We start from the raw sequence: 17,810 nt of genomic DNA, 5'->3' as shown, positions 1-17,810 counted from the left end.
TGCATTAGTAGGACCCAATGCACAAATGTGTTCCACAGAGCTTTGGCATGATATGAAGTTTCCCCTCACAGTGTATCAGCTGCAAGGAAAGGCCATGTGGGGATGGAGTTCTACAAAAAGTCTGAATTCTGAGACCCCTGCTTGTTCACATAATTTCCAACAAACTGTATAGAATCTCTACTGCTTATTTAACGTCTAAGGTTTGCTGTACTAATTTAACTCTGAACTCTGGTTATGCCTCTCTAAGCAATTTAAACAGCACCATCAAATGTTTCCAGGCATGGGCACTCAGCCATCTTTAATGATCAATAATTTGAACAGTCTCTTATCTTATACTGTATCTTAAACAATTCCTGGGCATGGTTCATGGGATAGATAGGACCCACCATACACAAACATCTTCAGGATGCTTCAAGCAGACAACTCTGGCTCCTTACCTTGACCTGGCTCTGGATCCTGAAGTAGAAGGTTTCATTCCACACTGGGTCGTTGGAGTTTCTTATGGTTTTGGTGCGGGACTTTTCAATTGTTGCAGTAGGCAACCACAACGACACGTAACAATCAGCCTGGCTTACTGAGTAGGGAAAGAGACAGAGCATTGTTAACGTGACAAAGTAAGCAGTGCTGCATGAGACTGAAAAGGTGATCTTAGGGTACCAACACCAAGTGTGATTTATTTAGAGGCAGAAACACCTGAGGTAACACAATTCTTTTCAAGATATCCTTCTGAGAGGAAAAAGCACAGACAATAAGATGACCTAGAACAGGAGGTGTTTTCTGTTCTTCCTTATGTGAGTTATGGATGACAGTGAAGTGTATAAAACAGCATCAGAGTTTCCTGTTAGTGAAGGATATTCCATCCTATTTCTCAAAGTCACCTAAATTAAAGCACATCTCAAATAACTACAGCTAAGTACACAATGTATTCTGTGCAAAGGGAATGTTATATATCTTCATACAATTCATACAAAATACTGAAGGAGCCTTCAGCACTGCAAAACTTTCTCTCACACAGACATTTCTTAACAGTAAAATGAGCAGATACATAATGAAAAAAGTAACTAAGTCTGAGAATGGGCGTCCTTTGATAAGGAACTTTTGAGAGAGATAAGTGGTGATAATAAATGGTGAGTACCCTTCAGCAGCAGCAGGTAAGGACTCTGCAGGTAGGTCAGGAGAACAGAGCTTGCACATCTACTCATGCAGAAAGACAAAAACTTGCTGGGCTGCAACAGAAGTTTTTTCTTGTCTTCTGCTTTTCTTTCCTTGTCCTTATGGTTTTGCAATATGTCTCCCTACAGCCATTTGTTCTGCATCAAACTGCGTGGAGGATGCATTTTATGTTGTTGAAAGTGTATTTGTTCAAAAAAACTCCCTGCTTTTCTTTTCGTGTTAGCATGAAGAACTGAAATTCAGAAATAGCTTGAGAAATTACTTAATGTTTTGTGTTTCATCAATTGACATTTTATTATTTTTATTATTTTTCTACTTGTTTTAATGTTATAATACAGAAATAAAAAAAAATCTGCTGTAATTTTTCTAAAAAAAAGTGGAGAAATTAACATATTCCTGCAGAGTCAAAAAAATTAAATTTCTCTGATAGAAAAGTTAGGTTAGAAAATATTTGGCATGCCCTAACCCTCTCCTGGTCTTTCCCACTTTCCATATCTCATCTTGAACTAAAATACACATACACATACATGTATGTATTATTAGGTTCTGACAGCAGCTTAAGTGTCCTGTCTGGAGTATTATCTTCTGCTCTAACTAACTCCTACCTTCCCACCACTTTTCTCTCTTAGCCCCCTTCCTTGTACTTTATTTCTGACTATGCTAGTCAAGAGCAAATTCTGCCTTCAACATTCAGGTTTCTTCCTTTTCTTAAGGAACAAAATCACAAAGAGAAGAAAGGTTTACTAAAGGCTACCTGTCTGCTCTGTGTTCAAGCCCACAGGCAGAAGCAACAGAAATTACCCCAGTAGTATCTTTTTCCCCTGCACAGACAGCATAATGGGCTTCACAGACCGATGAGAGTGCGAACAGTGATTCTCAGGGATGTCACTTCAGATGTTTTGTTTGAATACTATAACCCTTTGCTTTCTGCTCTACTCATAGGCATATCCTTCTTGCATTCAGCTGTGGGAGACATACCCAGGTCTTCACAATTCCCGTGAGTACAGATAAACAATAAACAGCATCAGGAGCCTCATTAATAGACAACGGGGAACCACTGCAGCACAAAGTTGATGCGTATTTGCAGCAAGCTGCTAGGAAACTGCTAAAATTGAAAACATTGGCTGCTAATCTTAAACGTCTCCCTGGTGAGGGTTGGTCTAGTCAGCCCAGCCAGCCTGGCTGCCTTGCACATTTTGCCTTGCTTATGCACATAAGTACCTCTCTGAAGGAGGGACTAAGTGTCTCATCCGCACCTTTTCCTTGCAAAGAAAGCTGCTTGTCTTTATTTCATTTGTAGACAGAGTTGATTTAGTGCCTAGATTTTAAGGCTGGCCTCCTTCTGTCTTAAAACATCACTTTTAATTGCCTACTACTTGTCCAACTCCAGTATTCAGTCTATATATTTCCAGGAAGCAAAAATGTCTGTCTCGGATGGGGCACTTTGAGAAATTCTTAATCATTTTACTGCTGGGCAATAGCCATTTTGCACCTTTCTACAGAGTAGAAGAAAGAAGCTAATTTGTGGTGGACCTAGTGAATATATCCCTCTCAAAGTTCTTTATGAGCATTGATTTAATTCTGTAGGACTGTTTGTTATTTTAATTTTTGTTTTTCATCTGGGAAACTCTATGCAGATAATGCTTCAAATAATTTTGAAATTGCAAAAACAGGCATTCATGTTTCGATTCCCAGAAGTAATAATAATGATTTTAAAATGTTTTTAATGTAATTCTGTATGACTACTACATGACTTTGGTTTATCACTGGAGATCAATGCCTGCTTGGTTTACAAAGTACTCTGTTCTACTGATGTGATTCATCCTTCTTGCATATTAATTGTACTTTGAGATACAAAGCATATCAAGCAATCTTTAATTATATGAGTGGGTGCAGGCAAAATAGTTAGCTGTGCATTTAATTCAAAATACTGCTTCAGTTCTGCTTGCACAATCCCCTTCTACAACCTGGTTATTTGTGATTTTGTCTTGTCACCTGACATGCAGAAGAGCTTAGACAAGTCCTTGATGAAACTTTTCTCTTTTATTGCATCATCACACATGTGCCACAGCCATGGACAGGGAGGAAGATGCAAGTTGCAGAGAGTGTGACCCAATGAAACAACCTAAGATATGGCTAATTTATATCACTCAGAGCTGTGACACAGGGAAGTCGTCTGATACACCTTGCAGAAAAACAAGAAAACCACAGAGTATTGGAGGGGGGATCTTGCTCTCATTCTCTTGCTTGGTGCTGGTTTTTGTTTTGTTTTATTCCTCCAGGTTTCATATGTGCCAGCCACACAGAGGTATCCTTTGGGCTAGAGAATGAACAGGCACAGCAGCAAGGGTCAGCAACACTGATCAATGTCTACTTAGCAATCCCTCAGCATCACTTCTGCTTGTTAGAAACTGACAAGAAACTTCTTAGAGAACATTGGAAGTACATCTAAATTCATGAATCGCAGTTTTTATAAATGTATTAGAAAAACTGCAAATTTACTGGTGGGCATAAGAATACAGTCTTTTTCATCGGTACATGTCAGAAAATTTCCTTTCTTTGGGAGAAAGTACTTATCCTCAAAAGCACATTCACTTTTCACCCAGAAACCACTGAAATAACATTCAGTGAAACAGCAGGAAGCAACAAGGACTGACCTGGTTTATAACAGTTAGTTTAAATAAACACTGGATTATTTTAGAAATACTCGCAAAAGGTTGCTTTATAGTTATAAAGAAAACTTTTTGGCAGTACTCTGACATACCACTTACCTTCTTTTGAACAATATGCTGTTTTCCATACTATATACATATTCTCATTTAACCATTTATCCTTGCAGGATAAAATAGATCTTGATTCTTATAGTTATCTAATAAGCAGGCATCCCAAAGTAATGTATTTTTTTAGATATATCCTAGTGATGCCATCAACTTTACTTTTTTGATGTTTACATTTCTGTTTACAGTGTCCAGTTATCTCCTAAGTACTTTCAAGAAAATGAGATATTTGAAAGAACAATAGAGATACTTACAAGCATCTGCTCGCTGGAGATTTCTCATTCGGATGATCCTCACGGTCAGCAGGTAGCAGGGAGACGATTCTATCTAGAGAATGGTAGGAAACAGAGTATGAATAAAAAATTCAGCAGAAAAGAAAATAACAAACGTGCAACCTAATCAAGTGCTACAAAACAATAATACAGTCAATAAGAATTATTTCAACCTTCTCAGTGTTCTGCAGATGAAAATCTGCAACAACACAGAGTAAAAGCAATGGTGCAAGGATAACTGTAGGGGGTTAGAGCAGAGAGCTCGGGACCCCCTGCCTTACCATGGTCTTAGTGGGCTTGAAGAACACAGAGAAATACAAAGTGATATTTCCTATAACTGTTTTCCTAGCCTGCAGCAATTTGCAGTTTAAGGGCATTCCAAGCCAGGTGTGGTTTCTTTTTATCTGTCAAAAGCTTCTGCTATTAAAGAAGCCTTATTTGAACATTTTATACATTCTACTGTCTTAATACTGTGTCAGTCAGAGGCTGGTTGGCTCATTAGAGCAAACAAGAAAGGAATATATTCACGTCAAATGAGACTGTATGCAAAATGATTGCAAACGCTATAGAATATAGCTACAATAAGTCTCTTGAACACAACAAATGATTTGGTGAGCACCATGATGTAGTTGTCAAAATACTGCTATTCTTCCTCTAAGTTACAGTCACTGTAGTATCCACCTATGAAGCCCCATTGCACTGAAAAGATATCTGTGGAGAACAGCTGTTGTTGCGTGGTGCTAAGCACTGCTCTGAGAGGTGTTTTTGACTTCTGCTTCAAAAACATGGAACAGCTATCTCCTAATCTCTCTCTTTTTTTTTCCCCATTACAACTCTCCAAGACAAAAACAAGTAAACAACAACAATAAAAAATGAACAAACAAACAAAAAAGCAATACTCTAAGCTGAGCTTTTCTAAATCACAAGTTCGTCATAAACTAATGGCTGAGAATTACGTCCAGAGGATTTAAGGGCTTAAGGAGTTAGGTATGGGTTGCCTTTGAGAAAAAAATTAACACCCCCTTCAAAAACCCTAAAAAAGGAAAGTGCTTAAGTTCTTCTGGCCCCTTTAAATATCTCAGCCAAAATCTTCTATAAAACAAGTCACTCCAGATTTTGTGACTGCAGGCACCTCTTCCTATTTATTATTAGAGGATAACGTGATTTCCTTCTCCTAAGGAAGGTGATTTCCTGCTGGCTCATTCCAAAAAGCCATCTCTGGCTCAGCCCTGTCTGCAGAAGGCTACTCTAACAAAGCCAATAAATAAATCAGCATTTCCTGCTACTGTAACACATGGTCATTTCCTCACACTCCTACAAACGTTTCTACCTGCATAAGTGGTTACAGCGGAGCCCTCCAAATCATTCTGTTTGACAATTGCTATTTTTATAAACTGATTTCCTCTCATTTAGGAGCATCCTTCTATTTCTATAGCACTTCAGAAACTTCCTAGAATGACTATAAACAGACAAAATAGATGTTAAGGCAGATAAAGAGAGGCTGGAAGAACCTCGCTTAAAACAATATGTATACTATTGCCAATTATTTTTATTTTATTTTTTAATAGAACAGAACAAAAAAAAAGACTTTAATTTCAGATGGGAAGACAACTAGCCCTCTTCTGTTACAACAAATTATTTTTTCTACATGTGTTTAAAATCCTCTCACCTTCCATAACACATTATGCTATGTTAAAAAGTTACACTAAGATCTTAAAAAGGGTTCTGTATCCTCCTGTATGTGCCACAAGAAATCCTTGCTTTCTGCCTTACTTAGTACTTTTATTTCATGAAATTCACTCTCAGCAATTCACCTGCATTCTGTTTCAAGGAAGCATAACAGAAGCTGCCAAATCTGCAAGCAATAACTGATAGAGTGGTATGTCCTCAGAGCTACCCCATGCTCTACACAGGCTCACATTTCTGAAACAGTACAACCATATTAACAAAGTTCCCCACCCAGTTAATTATCTTCTCAGCTGGATAATTAGCAAAGGTGGATCACCACACTCACCTGTTAGGAACGAGCCTGGGCACCTTGGAGCCCAGGATATGCCCTAGAAGGCAGAAACTCATTGTTCAGTAGGATCTGCATAAGCGTGGAGCTGTTCGCATGCAGCTGTTTAGCTCAGGAGAGTTCGAAGATTGCACAAGGTGCTGCCAGCTCATGGATCAGTTCCAGTTATACTTCCTCAAGCAAATGGCTCCCTTGCTTGAGTAAGAACTGATTGATTCCGTATTTGCAAAGCAGTTTGAGATTTTTAGATAAGACACATTCAGGAAGTGCACTGGCTTGGTTGATTGTTTTTTGTTTTGTTTGTTTTTTAAATGATTTATTACTCAGTTGCTGCCATCTGATCACCTGTCCCCTGGTCCCCATGTAATGACTTTCTAATGTCAAATTTGGCCAAAGTTCCCCATCTGACATGGGGAAATTGATTCTCAGACATGTGGGTTTCACTAATAGACATCCTGAAGTTTCACAAAGAATCAGTGGCTTCATAGAAGCGACACAAGTTGGTTGCTGCACTCACACCGTGGGAGAGGCAGATGCTATGAGACAGCCGCCCGCAGAGAGGCAGCAGCCAGGCAGCCCCACCACCTGCTGGTGGGGTACCAAAACCGAGGAGACCTGAAATCACCCGGTGGTCAGATCTCATTAGTTCTGCTGCTCCCTGGAGAATTTGCTATTTTAATTAATTTCAGTAACTTATCAAACAAAGGAATTGTATTTAAACTGTGACAATCGTAACATAATGTATTAGCGTCTAGTTATACAAAGAAAATACCAGCTACGCATGCCTAAAATGAAGGATATAAGTTCTGTTATCCAGTTTACTTAAAACCTATTATGATGTCTTTACAAAAAAGTGTTGCTGCTCTGTCACCTTGTTCCACATACCAAGGGTTTTTAGCATTGCCTTGCATGGTGAAAGACCCCAAGCAGAGTCCTGCCTGGGACAACCCTCATTTAGCTCTGTAACCTTGCAGTTTTGCTTTTAACAAAAGCAAGATTGATTTAGCCACTCTGTGACTGTTCCATTGATTGTCAGTCTGCTAGCCTGTCTTCATTTCAGTGTTTCCCAAATTGTGCTTTATGTACATACTCGTATAACAGAACTGCAAACAATGTACCATGCTGGGGTGCCAGTGCATAAGCAAAGCTTACACTGCTAGTTTATCTGTACTCCCAGGAAAACAAAGTTTTACAGGGATTTTTCAAACAGCAGCCCCATCAAACATAGAGCAGACTTCATATTCTCTTCCACTTTTCCACCACTTCTCAAAAGAGAGAATACTGTAGTATGAAACTTGGCACCAAGTTACTGTGTTGGTGGAAATAAAGGATTCCTGCACCGTATGAATGATCCAACTTTCTCCCACCCAGTCTAGTAAGAATCTGAAAACAGAATTTTCTCTGTCATGAGTTCTCCAGGGATTCCAGGCAGTCTACATTCCTGACATATTTGTGTGTCCCTATGTCTATCCCAGCCCTCTCTAAAGTCACACTCAAATTCACATGTAGGTATGTGTGGCATGCATCCATCTCAAGAAGCACAGGTGTAAATACTCCAATATTTTAGCTGTGTAATATACATCCTGTCACATCGCAATTGGCTATGGAGCTCCAAACTGACAGTTCTTCCTAATGAGTCCACGAGACCAGAGAATGGTTATTCTTCTTTACCTTTTTTACTTGCTTTTCTCTCCATGCCTTTCTTCAGCCTTTAGACTTCTTCATCTAACAGACTCTTCCAACATGGGCTATTGCTAGCAGCATCTTCCTAGCTTGTGATTTCAATGGTACAGACATTCACTACTCCACCATGCCTACTGTAGATTACCCCAGCCTCACAGTTGCATAACAGTATGGTCAAACATACACCAGGTCAATGCATATTTTGTTTTTCTGTGTTAGCTGCCTGTTTTACCATAGATATTTGATCAGTTATCAGAATATGGTAGCTGCTTGCCCAAAACAGAGAACAGTCATCCAACGTCACTGACTCCAGAGGAGAATTTGCTCTTGAACTTCCAGGGACAGACAACGCATTCTCAGTCTTGATTACTGCCCTTTATAAATAAGTAAATTTACTTTTACAACAGTTGAAAAAGGCCACTTCTACAGATCCAGCTGAAAAAAAAAAAATGTTATCTATGAAAATCATGAAAAGAGCTTCCTCTCCACCCACACATTTTCCCTGCACACCCAATAGTAATGCCTCTATCCATTTCTGTGTCATCTACTGGCACAGCAGCCTTTCCTGGCAAAGATAACTTCCCTACCTTTACTAACATCCCCTTGCAATCCTGGCCCAGAGAAACATTCTGCTGAGATGAAATCATGCACAGGATGTCACCAGGGCACTCCTTTCTTCATCTCTGGGTGCTACTTTAACTAGATGGCAGCCAGGGACCAAATCAAAGGAACTAAAATACTTTGCTGCTGACAGTGCATCTAGAGTTGGTACTGTGTGAAGAAGTGCCCATCTTGAGCCATCTGTGAATCAGGCCTCTTTAGACAGTGTGTAACCGCAGGTTTCTGTGGGGTATCTCTATAGGCCTATTTGGGATTCTTCAGGTTGTGCACGTCACGTAGTCAAGCCAGGCCCCGTCAACCACTGCCATGGGATATGCCAGGGGAGCCCACCACGGCACGCCTGCTCGGGTTAAGCGTGGCTAGCTGCTGGTTTTGGTGACGTCTCTGAAGTTCTTCCTCATTCTTGAGGAACCCAGGCTCCACACCGGAAAAGCAGCTGCTCTAATTGCTTCCTTCTTTCACCTCCTCCAGACACTGGGGCTGCACAGGAGCCTGGAGAGTGCCAAGGGGACAGATGCCAGCAATACAGCTGCCACAGGCTGGTTTTCACAAGTTGCTTGTTGCATGTTTTAGGAACATAACTTCTAATCAGACCTTCTTTTCAACAAAGTTAACAGAAGTCTTGCTTGGATGTTGTTGAAGTCAAACACTCTCATAGCCAGACAGAAACACTCCTTTCATGCATACAGCCATGATAATCCTGGTTTCAACAGGGAAAATTCACCTGTGCCTGCAGCAGCATGACAGGTGTAGACTAGGACACAGGAATTGTGTCCTTCAGATCATTGCTTCCTCATACACATATCCATCATGGGCTACTGAATATTTCCAAGGAATAAGAGTGTACACGTGGTGCTGTGCTTGAAACGTGATTCCAAAAAAAAGCGGGATTTCAGATACTGATCAGCACAACATGGGTACTGTCAGTGCACTGTGATCCCAGCTTCTGAGGAGGCTTACTATTTTACTGACAACTCAAGCTACTTGCTACATCAGTACTCTTAAAATTGTTCTCCATCTTTTAGTATTTCCACTTATTCAACAGTTGGATTTCTTCCTATTTTGAAAAGTACATCCATTTGAAAACATAAAACATTGAACTACTCATACAAAATTATTTCCACATGTAGAATTTTAGCCAGGGGAATAAGATAGGCCATCAGTGAAAAGACACAGCTCTTTTGTCCTGTTTTGCTCTTCATAACCAGAACAAACATGAGAGAAAGACACTAACTGGGTCATCTGACAGAGGGTTGAGACTCGTCACACGTAATTCCAGCTAGCTTTAAAACAGGTGTTTACACTGGACAGCTGTTAGGCATTTCTGGAGTCTCATCCTAAGGCAGACATTACCACAGGACATGCATCACCCTCTGAAAAATCTCTGTGTATGACTACTGATTCTCAGGGGAATCTAGAGGTCTATCTCAGGCAGGCATGTTTTACATTTTCAATGTCAAATGTGAGTAAGATAGACCTTATTTCAAAGCTAAGAGCTAATTGGAAGTGGCTTCCTTTGTCTTATTTTTGAAGCAGGAGGCATGCTGGAGTGCATTATTTCAGCAGCAGGGATCTCATGCCTGCTTCAGATCCTGATTCACTCCAAGCTCAGTGACAGCACGTGCTGCTGCTTCTCATAACTAAATCTAGCCTGTATAAGAGGCAGCAGCTTCAACCTCCTCCTAACCTTGTCATGCAGGGAAGAAGCTCCCCACTTTTCCCATGATCTTAGGAGCTGCTTCCAGCTCCAAAACCCAGTGGAAGCCAGGGTTCCTGCTTTGCACAGGGGTGAAGAGTTTAACCTGTCCCCCTTCTGTTAAAGTGCTGCCGTTCTCACAGCAGCATAAACTCTAAAAGAACAAGGAGTCCTTACCTGGCAGTGAAATGAAGTACCATTCACTGAAAGTATGAGGTATATGAGGTATCTTAGCCTCTTTAGGGCATGGCTTATGCTATATTCAGAACTATACATCCATTATTTCACTTCCCTTCCTCCACATAAATTGTTGTATGAAACCTGCTGCAATCCTTAAATACTTTAATATAAGCACTGATGCCTGCAACACCAGATCTGGCTCTGACTGCAGCTTTAGCATAGAGCAAAGTACCAGTCAAAGCCTGTATAATATATATTTCTTAATGCAGATAAAAATCAACATGTTGGCGTAAAGGCACATGCATTTGCTGGGATCTGCTGTAATAGATATTTCTAACAGTTGATTCCTCTTAGCAGCCAACAACCCTCACTTAAGTCTTCCGATGTTTCGGTGATGAAATATTTACATTGGAGCATAACATTTACATAAGAGCATGTAATGTGTCCTTCATGCAAACACATGATATGCTGCAATAATGAAGTGATAATCATACAAGCACATAGGATAGAGGGCTATGTTCTAATCATAGAAGAGAAAACTGTGATCATGTAACCAGATGCAATAACAACAACTCTGTCCGTCACCAAGGGATTGTCATGATTTTTTGGAATTTTGAAATGTGAAAAATAATCCTTCTGTAAGAAACAGGTGCAGTATAGTGGTCTACAAGAAGGTTATGATCCCATACACATAAGATGCTTCTTTTGGTCTACTACTATCATATCTGCTTCCTCAAAATTTCACAACCCTGAAACGTCTTTGATCTAAGCCTATATCCTGAGCGGATAATGCAAAAACAAGCATATCATTGTGTGGGATTAAAAAATGAAGACAAGAAGTTACCTGTCGTATGCATAATTATCATGGGTAATTATAGCCCAGGAGTTCAAATCTTTCTGCTTTCCCTCTTCATGACTTTGGGTTTCTTATCACTTGTAAGTAGAAAGCACTGTACTAAAGTCTTATCAACTCATTTTTTCTCATCATGTTTTTTCTATCTAGAAAATTCTTCACCTAATGAATGTTTCAAAATTTTGGTATCCCTACAGACTGGAGATAACAGAGATTGTAAGTTAAATATTTGCAAGATTAAAAGCCCAAAAGACCCCAAACTGGTAGAATATATCCTGAGAAAATATAGTAAAATCTTTACATGACTGATTTTATTTTTTTTAATACAAATCCTAATACTGGGTAAATAGAAAAGCTAAACTTTGAAAAAAGTAGTGTATGCAAAGAAGTAAAAAAACTGGGAACACAAATGTGAATTTGCTTTAAAAGTTTTTGTTGCCTAAATTTTACAAGGACTATCTCCATGTATATCTAGTTTATTGCAAAGCTCACCTGCTTACTCATTTACAATATTACTTCAACTTCTAGATAAAGTTCCTATTTAAGCTTCATTCTGTCTCAATATAATGTGTCTAAATCAATTATAATGCAAAATGCCATGCAATTATCTAGCTCAGAATCAGACAGTTCTTTGGAAAACATTGTTATATGTGATTCAAATCTTCATTTACGCTTCTCTAATCCTGACAGATAGGAAACAATGCCTGTATTTACTGCACAAGCGGCAAAGTATCACAAATGAGAACCCTCATTGAAATTAGTACATTCAAACATCACTCTATTCCTAAAATTCCCCATTACAGTTTTTTTTCTGATGGAGCATAGAAGTGGTGAAAAGACAGGGATCGATAATCTAGGACTTCCCCATAAATTGCTAAACTAGAGATTGCACTGGAAAAATCACTACAGCAAAACAGGGATCACTGTTATCTTTGACCATTTCAGTTATGAAAAGCATTGACGAAAAAGAAAGTGCACCAATGGATTTCCTTTACAAATAAGTGAAGGATGAAAACAGTGTGCAGATATTCTGCATGGTTCTAATAAAAGGTAAGAGAGAAATACAATGAGCAATTCTGGAAATCACAAATGTAAGTGGAATAAAACTATCCAATCAATAAATTTAGGGATGTTTCTCTTGTACCACTCAAACACCTGCCATCATTATTTATTTGCCTGAGCCTTCTCCCTTTCAGCAAAACAAAACCTTCATCTCTTTTTGGTTCAAAATTCTCTTATTCATAATACCTTGAAATCACCTTTGCCTGGTTCAGCACTTCGTTCATTTTCTTCTTGAGGTCTAGTACCTCCAAAAGGATCAAAAGAATCAAAAGAACCCAAAGAGTCCAAGTCCGAGTCTAAGTCTGAGTCGTCTTCATCCTGAAGAAATAAACGATAACATTAAAGCAACAACAACAACAGTATTATCAGGATAGATTATTAATTCCTACTTGCAATAACTCATGCTTAAACCCCAATTAGAACAGCTGTTGGTTACTCCCTGTTGTGGCACGGCACACAGCATAATGAACAAACCACCACATGGTTTGTTGTACATGGGCACTAAATCCAGGGGGCAAGGGGGTGCACTTTCAACAAGTCAGTGAAGGAGGAGCAGTTTTAGTCAGAAGATAACCAAAAAGTGCCTGAATTTATTCAGTGAACAAAGGTTTGTTTTTTGTTTTGAATATGCTCTTTTGGCAACCTGCTCTCATTCTCAGAAGTCATTAAATCTTGATGAAAAAAATAATCCTGATCTGTCTACTCTGGGTTCACACTTCAATCTTGAGACATACTGTAATTGCAAAATTTTATAGATAGTATTTCATTTTTTCCGCCCAGGAAACAGAAGTCCAAAAACACTTCTAAAATGTAAAGTGCCCACTTCTGAAATGCTTCATAGGAAAACACCGCTGCGAGACAGTTCCTACAAAAATGTCAGAAGTATTCTGTTTCTGTTTGTAGAGTACTTCCTGAAGAGACGTGTCCTTACCCAAAGAGCACAGAGAAAAATATATAACATACTTCAGTTAAAATTAAATGCAAAGCTTGAAATGACACAAAGAATGAAAAATAAAATGGAAAATGGAGCAAACTGGGAATGTTGAAATTATATTAATTTCCCATTCCACATGCTTTATCCTGTCTGTAGCTCTTTTACAAGAAGAGAATGAGGTTCTTGCGTTAATTATAACGTATCAAAATTTTGTTATTGATACACACATGCTTTGTTTTTAATAAGAGATATCTGATTCCGGAACAAAAAGCTGTACTGAATACAAGAGCTTTTCTTTCCTAAAAATGTGAAGTATGGAAAACATTTTTTATTTATTTTTATTATTTATATTATTTGGAAGTAGCTCTGGGTTTACACGGGCAATTCACTCTCCTAAACATTGTCTCTGTCCGTGTTCATTTTTTCCACTTTCTCTAATTTTTCTGTTTCCTTGATAGGCAGACTTTCATTTTGCCCATAAAGCTGAAAGCTTTGGCTCCAGTGAAGGCAAGAGGATTTTTGCCACTGATAGCCATGAAAAAAATGTTTCACCTTAAAACTCCTTCATGCAGAGGCATTGCCACCTGGTCCCATCAGACAGCAAGTATGCACAGTACCATGTATATACCATGTATATCAATACAATCATAAAAACAGGTTTTGTTTTCTGTCAAATACATCTTAACTGGGCCTGTAACAAACTTTTAAAGCTGATGTCTTACCTCCAGTGCTTTGGTATCTGATGGTATCATGGTCTTCCCTGGATACATATAATAGAACGATTCAGGCACATCCACGGGAAGCAGTTCCTGAGACATGTTTGCAGGGTTTACTCCTGTAGGAGTCAATGACAAGTTATTTTATAAAATGACCTGAGGCCCCACCCATCTCATCTCTATAAGTAAAGGTCTCCCCTCCCATTGCTGGAGATGATGGAGCACCAAGGATGACTGCTCTAGGGAAGGCTCCTACAGGACAAGAACAGCTGCTGGAAGGGATGTGGTACCTTGCTTTAATCAGAAAGCGACGGCACCTATCCCATCCTGTGCTTGTCCCTGGGTCCCTCCATCACTGCCACCCTTTTGTCATGCCTGCAAAGAGGCACAGTTCTGCACCCCACAGGAGCTATCACCACCACAACCCCTGCCCCAAAGGTGTCATCCCCACCACTTGGCAGGCTATTGCACCAGCCAGCAGTTTCCAGCTCCTGCTGGGCTGCCTCCGATTCTTGCTCCTTGGGAAGCAAGGCCAAGACTGGGTCTTTGGTTTGCAGAACTGAGCTGTAGGTAGGAGAGGTGAGGGTCGGGTGTGGAGGAGGTGTCCCTGATTGCCTGCAACAGCAGGGAGAAAGTGGTGGATGTTTGCAAGGGTTAGCGAAGATCTCGAGGTAAATGCCTATGGCTACAATCATTACCCAGGACTACTGAATCTGACAGTATCTTAAATTAGACAAAAAAAGCAAGGAAATATATAATAACTGTGCAAATCAGGTAAGAATTATGTTTTTGTACATTTTCCAGAGAAATGCAACTGAACTTTAGACAGAAGCTGCTGGAAAAGTGTATCAAATGAAATAGGTGAATGTAATATACTATCCAGTGTTTTAGCTTTATTTTACAGAGATTTTATTCGACTAAAGAGCATGAAGAAAAGAGCACACGAACATCTCCAGGCATACCCACTGGAAATTACCATCTTCAAACACAGAAAAACAAATGAATAACAAACTAGCAGCTCCAGTAACAGTAGGCTGTGTCATAGCATCTGCATTTCCAGCATGAAAAATAGCTGTGCCCATAAAGTGCAGGAGCATCTTCTGGCCTCAGGTCACAGACTGTGCTGCATCCTGGAGAACTCTTGCAGCTGCATTCAGAGAACAATCATAACAATCATTCCTCTTTTTTTTTTTTTTTGGCCTTGTCAGTAAAGACCTGCCTGACCTTGGAAGACCTGCCACAGGACACTAAAAATACTTGTATACTTGTTATTAGACCAGGCCAGCTTTCCCAAGGCTGATTAGTTCAGAGAACCATCAGCATAAATGATGATGTTCATTTGGAAACCCCTCTAAAGGTGATGAATCTTAGGAAAGTTCAGAATCCTTTCATCAAGGAAACCTGTGGAGAAGAATACCCAGATTCTGCATACAGACTTCCATGTCTGTGGAGTTAATGCCCAGTTACATGCATACAGGACCATCTGGAAAGATTTCTATGGCCTTCAGTGAAACCAAGTTATTCTGCTCCTACCTGACTGACTCCACAGAGAACACCATAAAAGAAGAAAACTCTGAGGCTGCATTAACAACTAAACTAATGTTATTTAATTTAAAATCCGACTGTACAAATCTGGATGGTCTCAGTTTATAGAATGAAGAGCAAAGACTCCAAATGGAATTATTTTGTTCATTTACATATCATATTTCAGTAATTTGAGGATAGATAAAGCCAGGTAACCAAACTGCCTGACATCTAACTCTAATTCATGGCAGCAAACAGCACACTACTCTCTTCCTTGAGTGCTTGCCATACCTAGCCTGGGGTCATTCTGACAAGCTGAAAATACAAAAAAGACCAGCTGTGAGCACTCTTTGCTCTCAGACACATAGACACTTCTGCAAAAAAAATGGAGAGCAAAATCAAATGGGCATTCTGGCTCAGCTACATCCTCTTCCCACAGAAGGAACAGTGTCTTAGGCCATCACTTGTATCATCAGTGAAGGAAGATTTGGAGAGGAAAGGAAACTCACTGGAGACAGGGGCACTGCTGTTGTCTACATCTTTACCCTTGACACAGGTAAGAAATCTGGGAAATTAATTTTGAAACTAATCTTTAACCAAACAGTAGTACAATACTATAATACATTCCTGTTAGGACATGATGATGATACTAAGAAAATTATGGCGATTTATATCCATCACATTTATACATAAGCATTTGCATGCATCAGGGCAAGACAGTTCTAATACTGGGAGATATTATTTTCTGAGTAAAGAGACTGGCATCAACAACGATTTTTTATATCGCTGCACTCAAAGTTAAATGCTTGGCTACTTTTCTTTCACGTTACAGTTACTGATGTACTGGATAAAACCCAGCACTTACACATCCTAGAGCAGCCTATATAAAGTAGAGACCTATGCTCCATTTTGTGTCTCTCAGATTTTATGCATTTTGCAAACACACAGTACTCAGTAGTTACCTGTACAGCGATAAAGTCCTCCATGCCTGCAGTTAACTGACCCAAGGGCATTTTCCATACTTGGAGAAGGTTTCCCAGGAACAGAGTAAACTAGAAGAGTGGTTTCCAAAGTCTTCTGAAGACTCAGAAGGAAGTTCAACCTCCATATTTCTTCAGACTACATGCAAGATTGCCAACTCCTTATGAGCTGGAAACCTCCACAAGAGCAGTGACTGGTGTGACAGTTCCTCCCATGCCCCAAACTAGCTGTGTGTTACAGGCCATCAGTTCCTGTACCAGCAGCAATCATGGATCAGAGCTTAAGAATGGCCAGAAAGGTAGTTTTTGAAGCTCTACACTAAGGATTTACAGAAGGCTTTTCTGCACATTTAACCAAAACACTTTAATCTGTATCAAATTATAGGCCTTTTCATGCAATTTTTGCCCATATCTTCTCCCACAGATCCTGGTCTCTGTGAGATATTATATCATCAGTTAAATCTCAAAAATAAACCACATCATACATTTACCAAGTAGATGGCAAACAAAACAACTACAACTCAGGGAGGAATTTGGAGCATGGCTTGCTTTCAAGACTGGTTGGAATAATTTTGGATGTCAGCCAGCTGAGTAGCAGAAATTGCAAAATTAAAGAAGTAACTATTAATTGCTTAAGATTTAAAAGTGCATAATACTATATGAAGAAACTTGCAGCTCCCTACCTGATAGTTATCAGCCTCAAAGGATGATCCATTACCACATCAGGAGAAAGGAAATAGAAGGGGAGCACACATTTAATGTATTTACAACTAATTTACAGATTATTAGCTGAAAGAGGGGAGGGTGCAAAAAGCAGCAGCTGGCAGGAAAAGTCATACTGCTAGGGGCTGGCTTTTCCCAGTGTGTAAGGGAAGAGAAAAGAAGAGAAAGCTGCAAGTTGGCAAATACTCACAGCCTGTATATCTTGACTCTGTGCAGCACAGCAGCCAGAATCTCAGTGGTAGTAGTTTTTAATGCTATCACGTTTTCTGGATTACAGTTTTTCTGGTTGTTATGCTTTTTAATGGAAGAGCCTGTCAAGACATCTCTGAAGAAAGCAGAGGAAGGATATACATTGATCTCCATTTTAAAATGTTTGTCTCCATCCCCTTCTCATTCCTGATTTCCTCCTTATTTTTTTTTTTCCTTCCTCCAATTCCCTGCCAGATTTCCTTTCTCATTGACTTCTTGGCTTTCCAAAATATGTCTTTCTTTTTTCCCTCTTAATACCACATAACTATAATTCCCTTTTTCAGTTCTATTCAAATGATCCAAATTTTTTTTTCCTTCTTCCTGTCTTCCCTCCCTTGCCTTTTATCCCA

At 39.5% G+C, this 17,810-nt stretch overlaps 1 protein-coding gene across 7 annotated transcripts in view; it reads right to left on the bottom strand.

Annotated features, from left to right (window-relative positions):
• Positions 1 to 17,306, bottom strand: part of LOC310900114 (cytosolic phospholipase A2 epsilon-like) — a 36,996-nt gene extending 19,690 nt beyond the window's left edge. For 4 of the 7 annotated variants that reach the window (XM_083837553.1, XM_083837547.1, XM_083837552.1 and 1 more), the window contains exons 1-5: positions 16,471 to 17,147; positions 13,991 to 14,103; positions 12,521 to 12,652; positions 4,205 to 4,277; positions 438 to 574 (exon numbers count right to left, since the gene is read on the bottom strand). In XM_083837553.1, the coding sequence (XP_083693679.1) occupies positions 438 to 574; positions 4,205 to 4,277; positions 12,521 to 12,652; positions 13,991 to 14,103; positions 16,471 to 16,528 (513 nt within the window). In that variant the 5' untranslated portion in view covers positions 16,529 to 17,147. Of the gene's footprint in view, positions 1 to 437; positions 575 to 4,204; positions 4,278 to 6,036; positions 8,292 to 12,520; positions 12,653 to 13,990; positions 14,104 to 16,470; positions 17,148 to 17,171 lie in introns of those variants that run through there. The other 3 variants (XM_083837548.1, XM_083837550.1, XM_083837551.1) reach the window with 3 other exon arrangements.
• Between the last annotated feature and the right edge of the window lie 504 nt (positions 17,307 to 17,810).

This window comes from Anser anser (genome assembly GCF_964211835.1).
Source record: "Anser anser genome assembly, chromosome: 5".
Taxonomy (NCBI): domain Eukaryota; kingdom Metazoa; phylum Chordata; class Aves; order Anseriformes; family Anatidae; genus Anser; species Anser anser.
The sequence above is the reverse complement of the archived record's forward strand: the minus strand, read 5'-3'. Positions and strand labels throughout refer to the sequence as shown.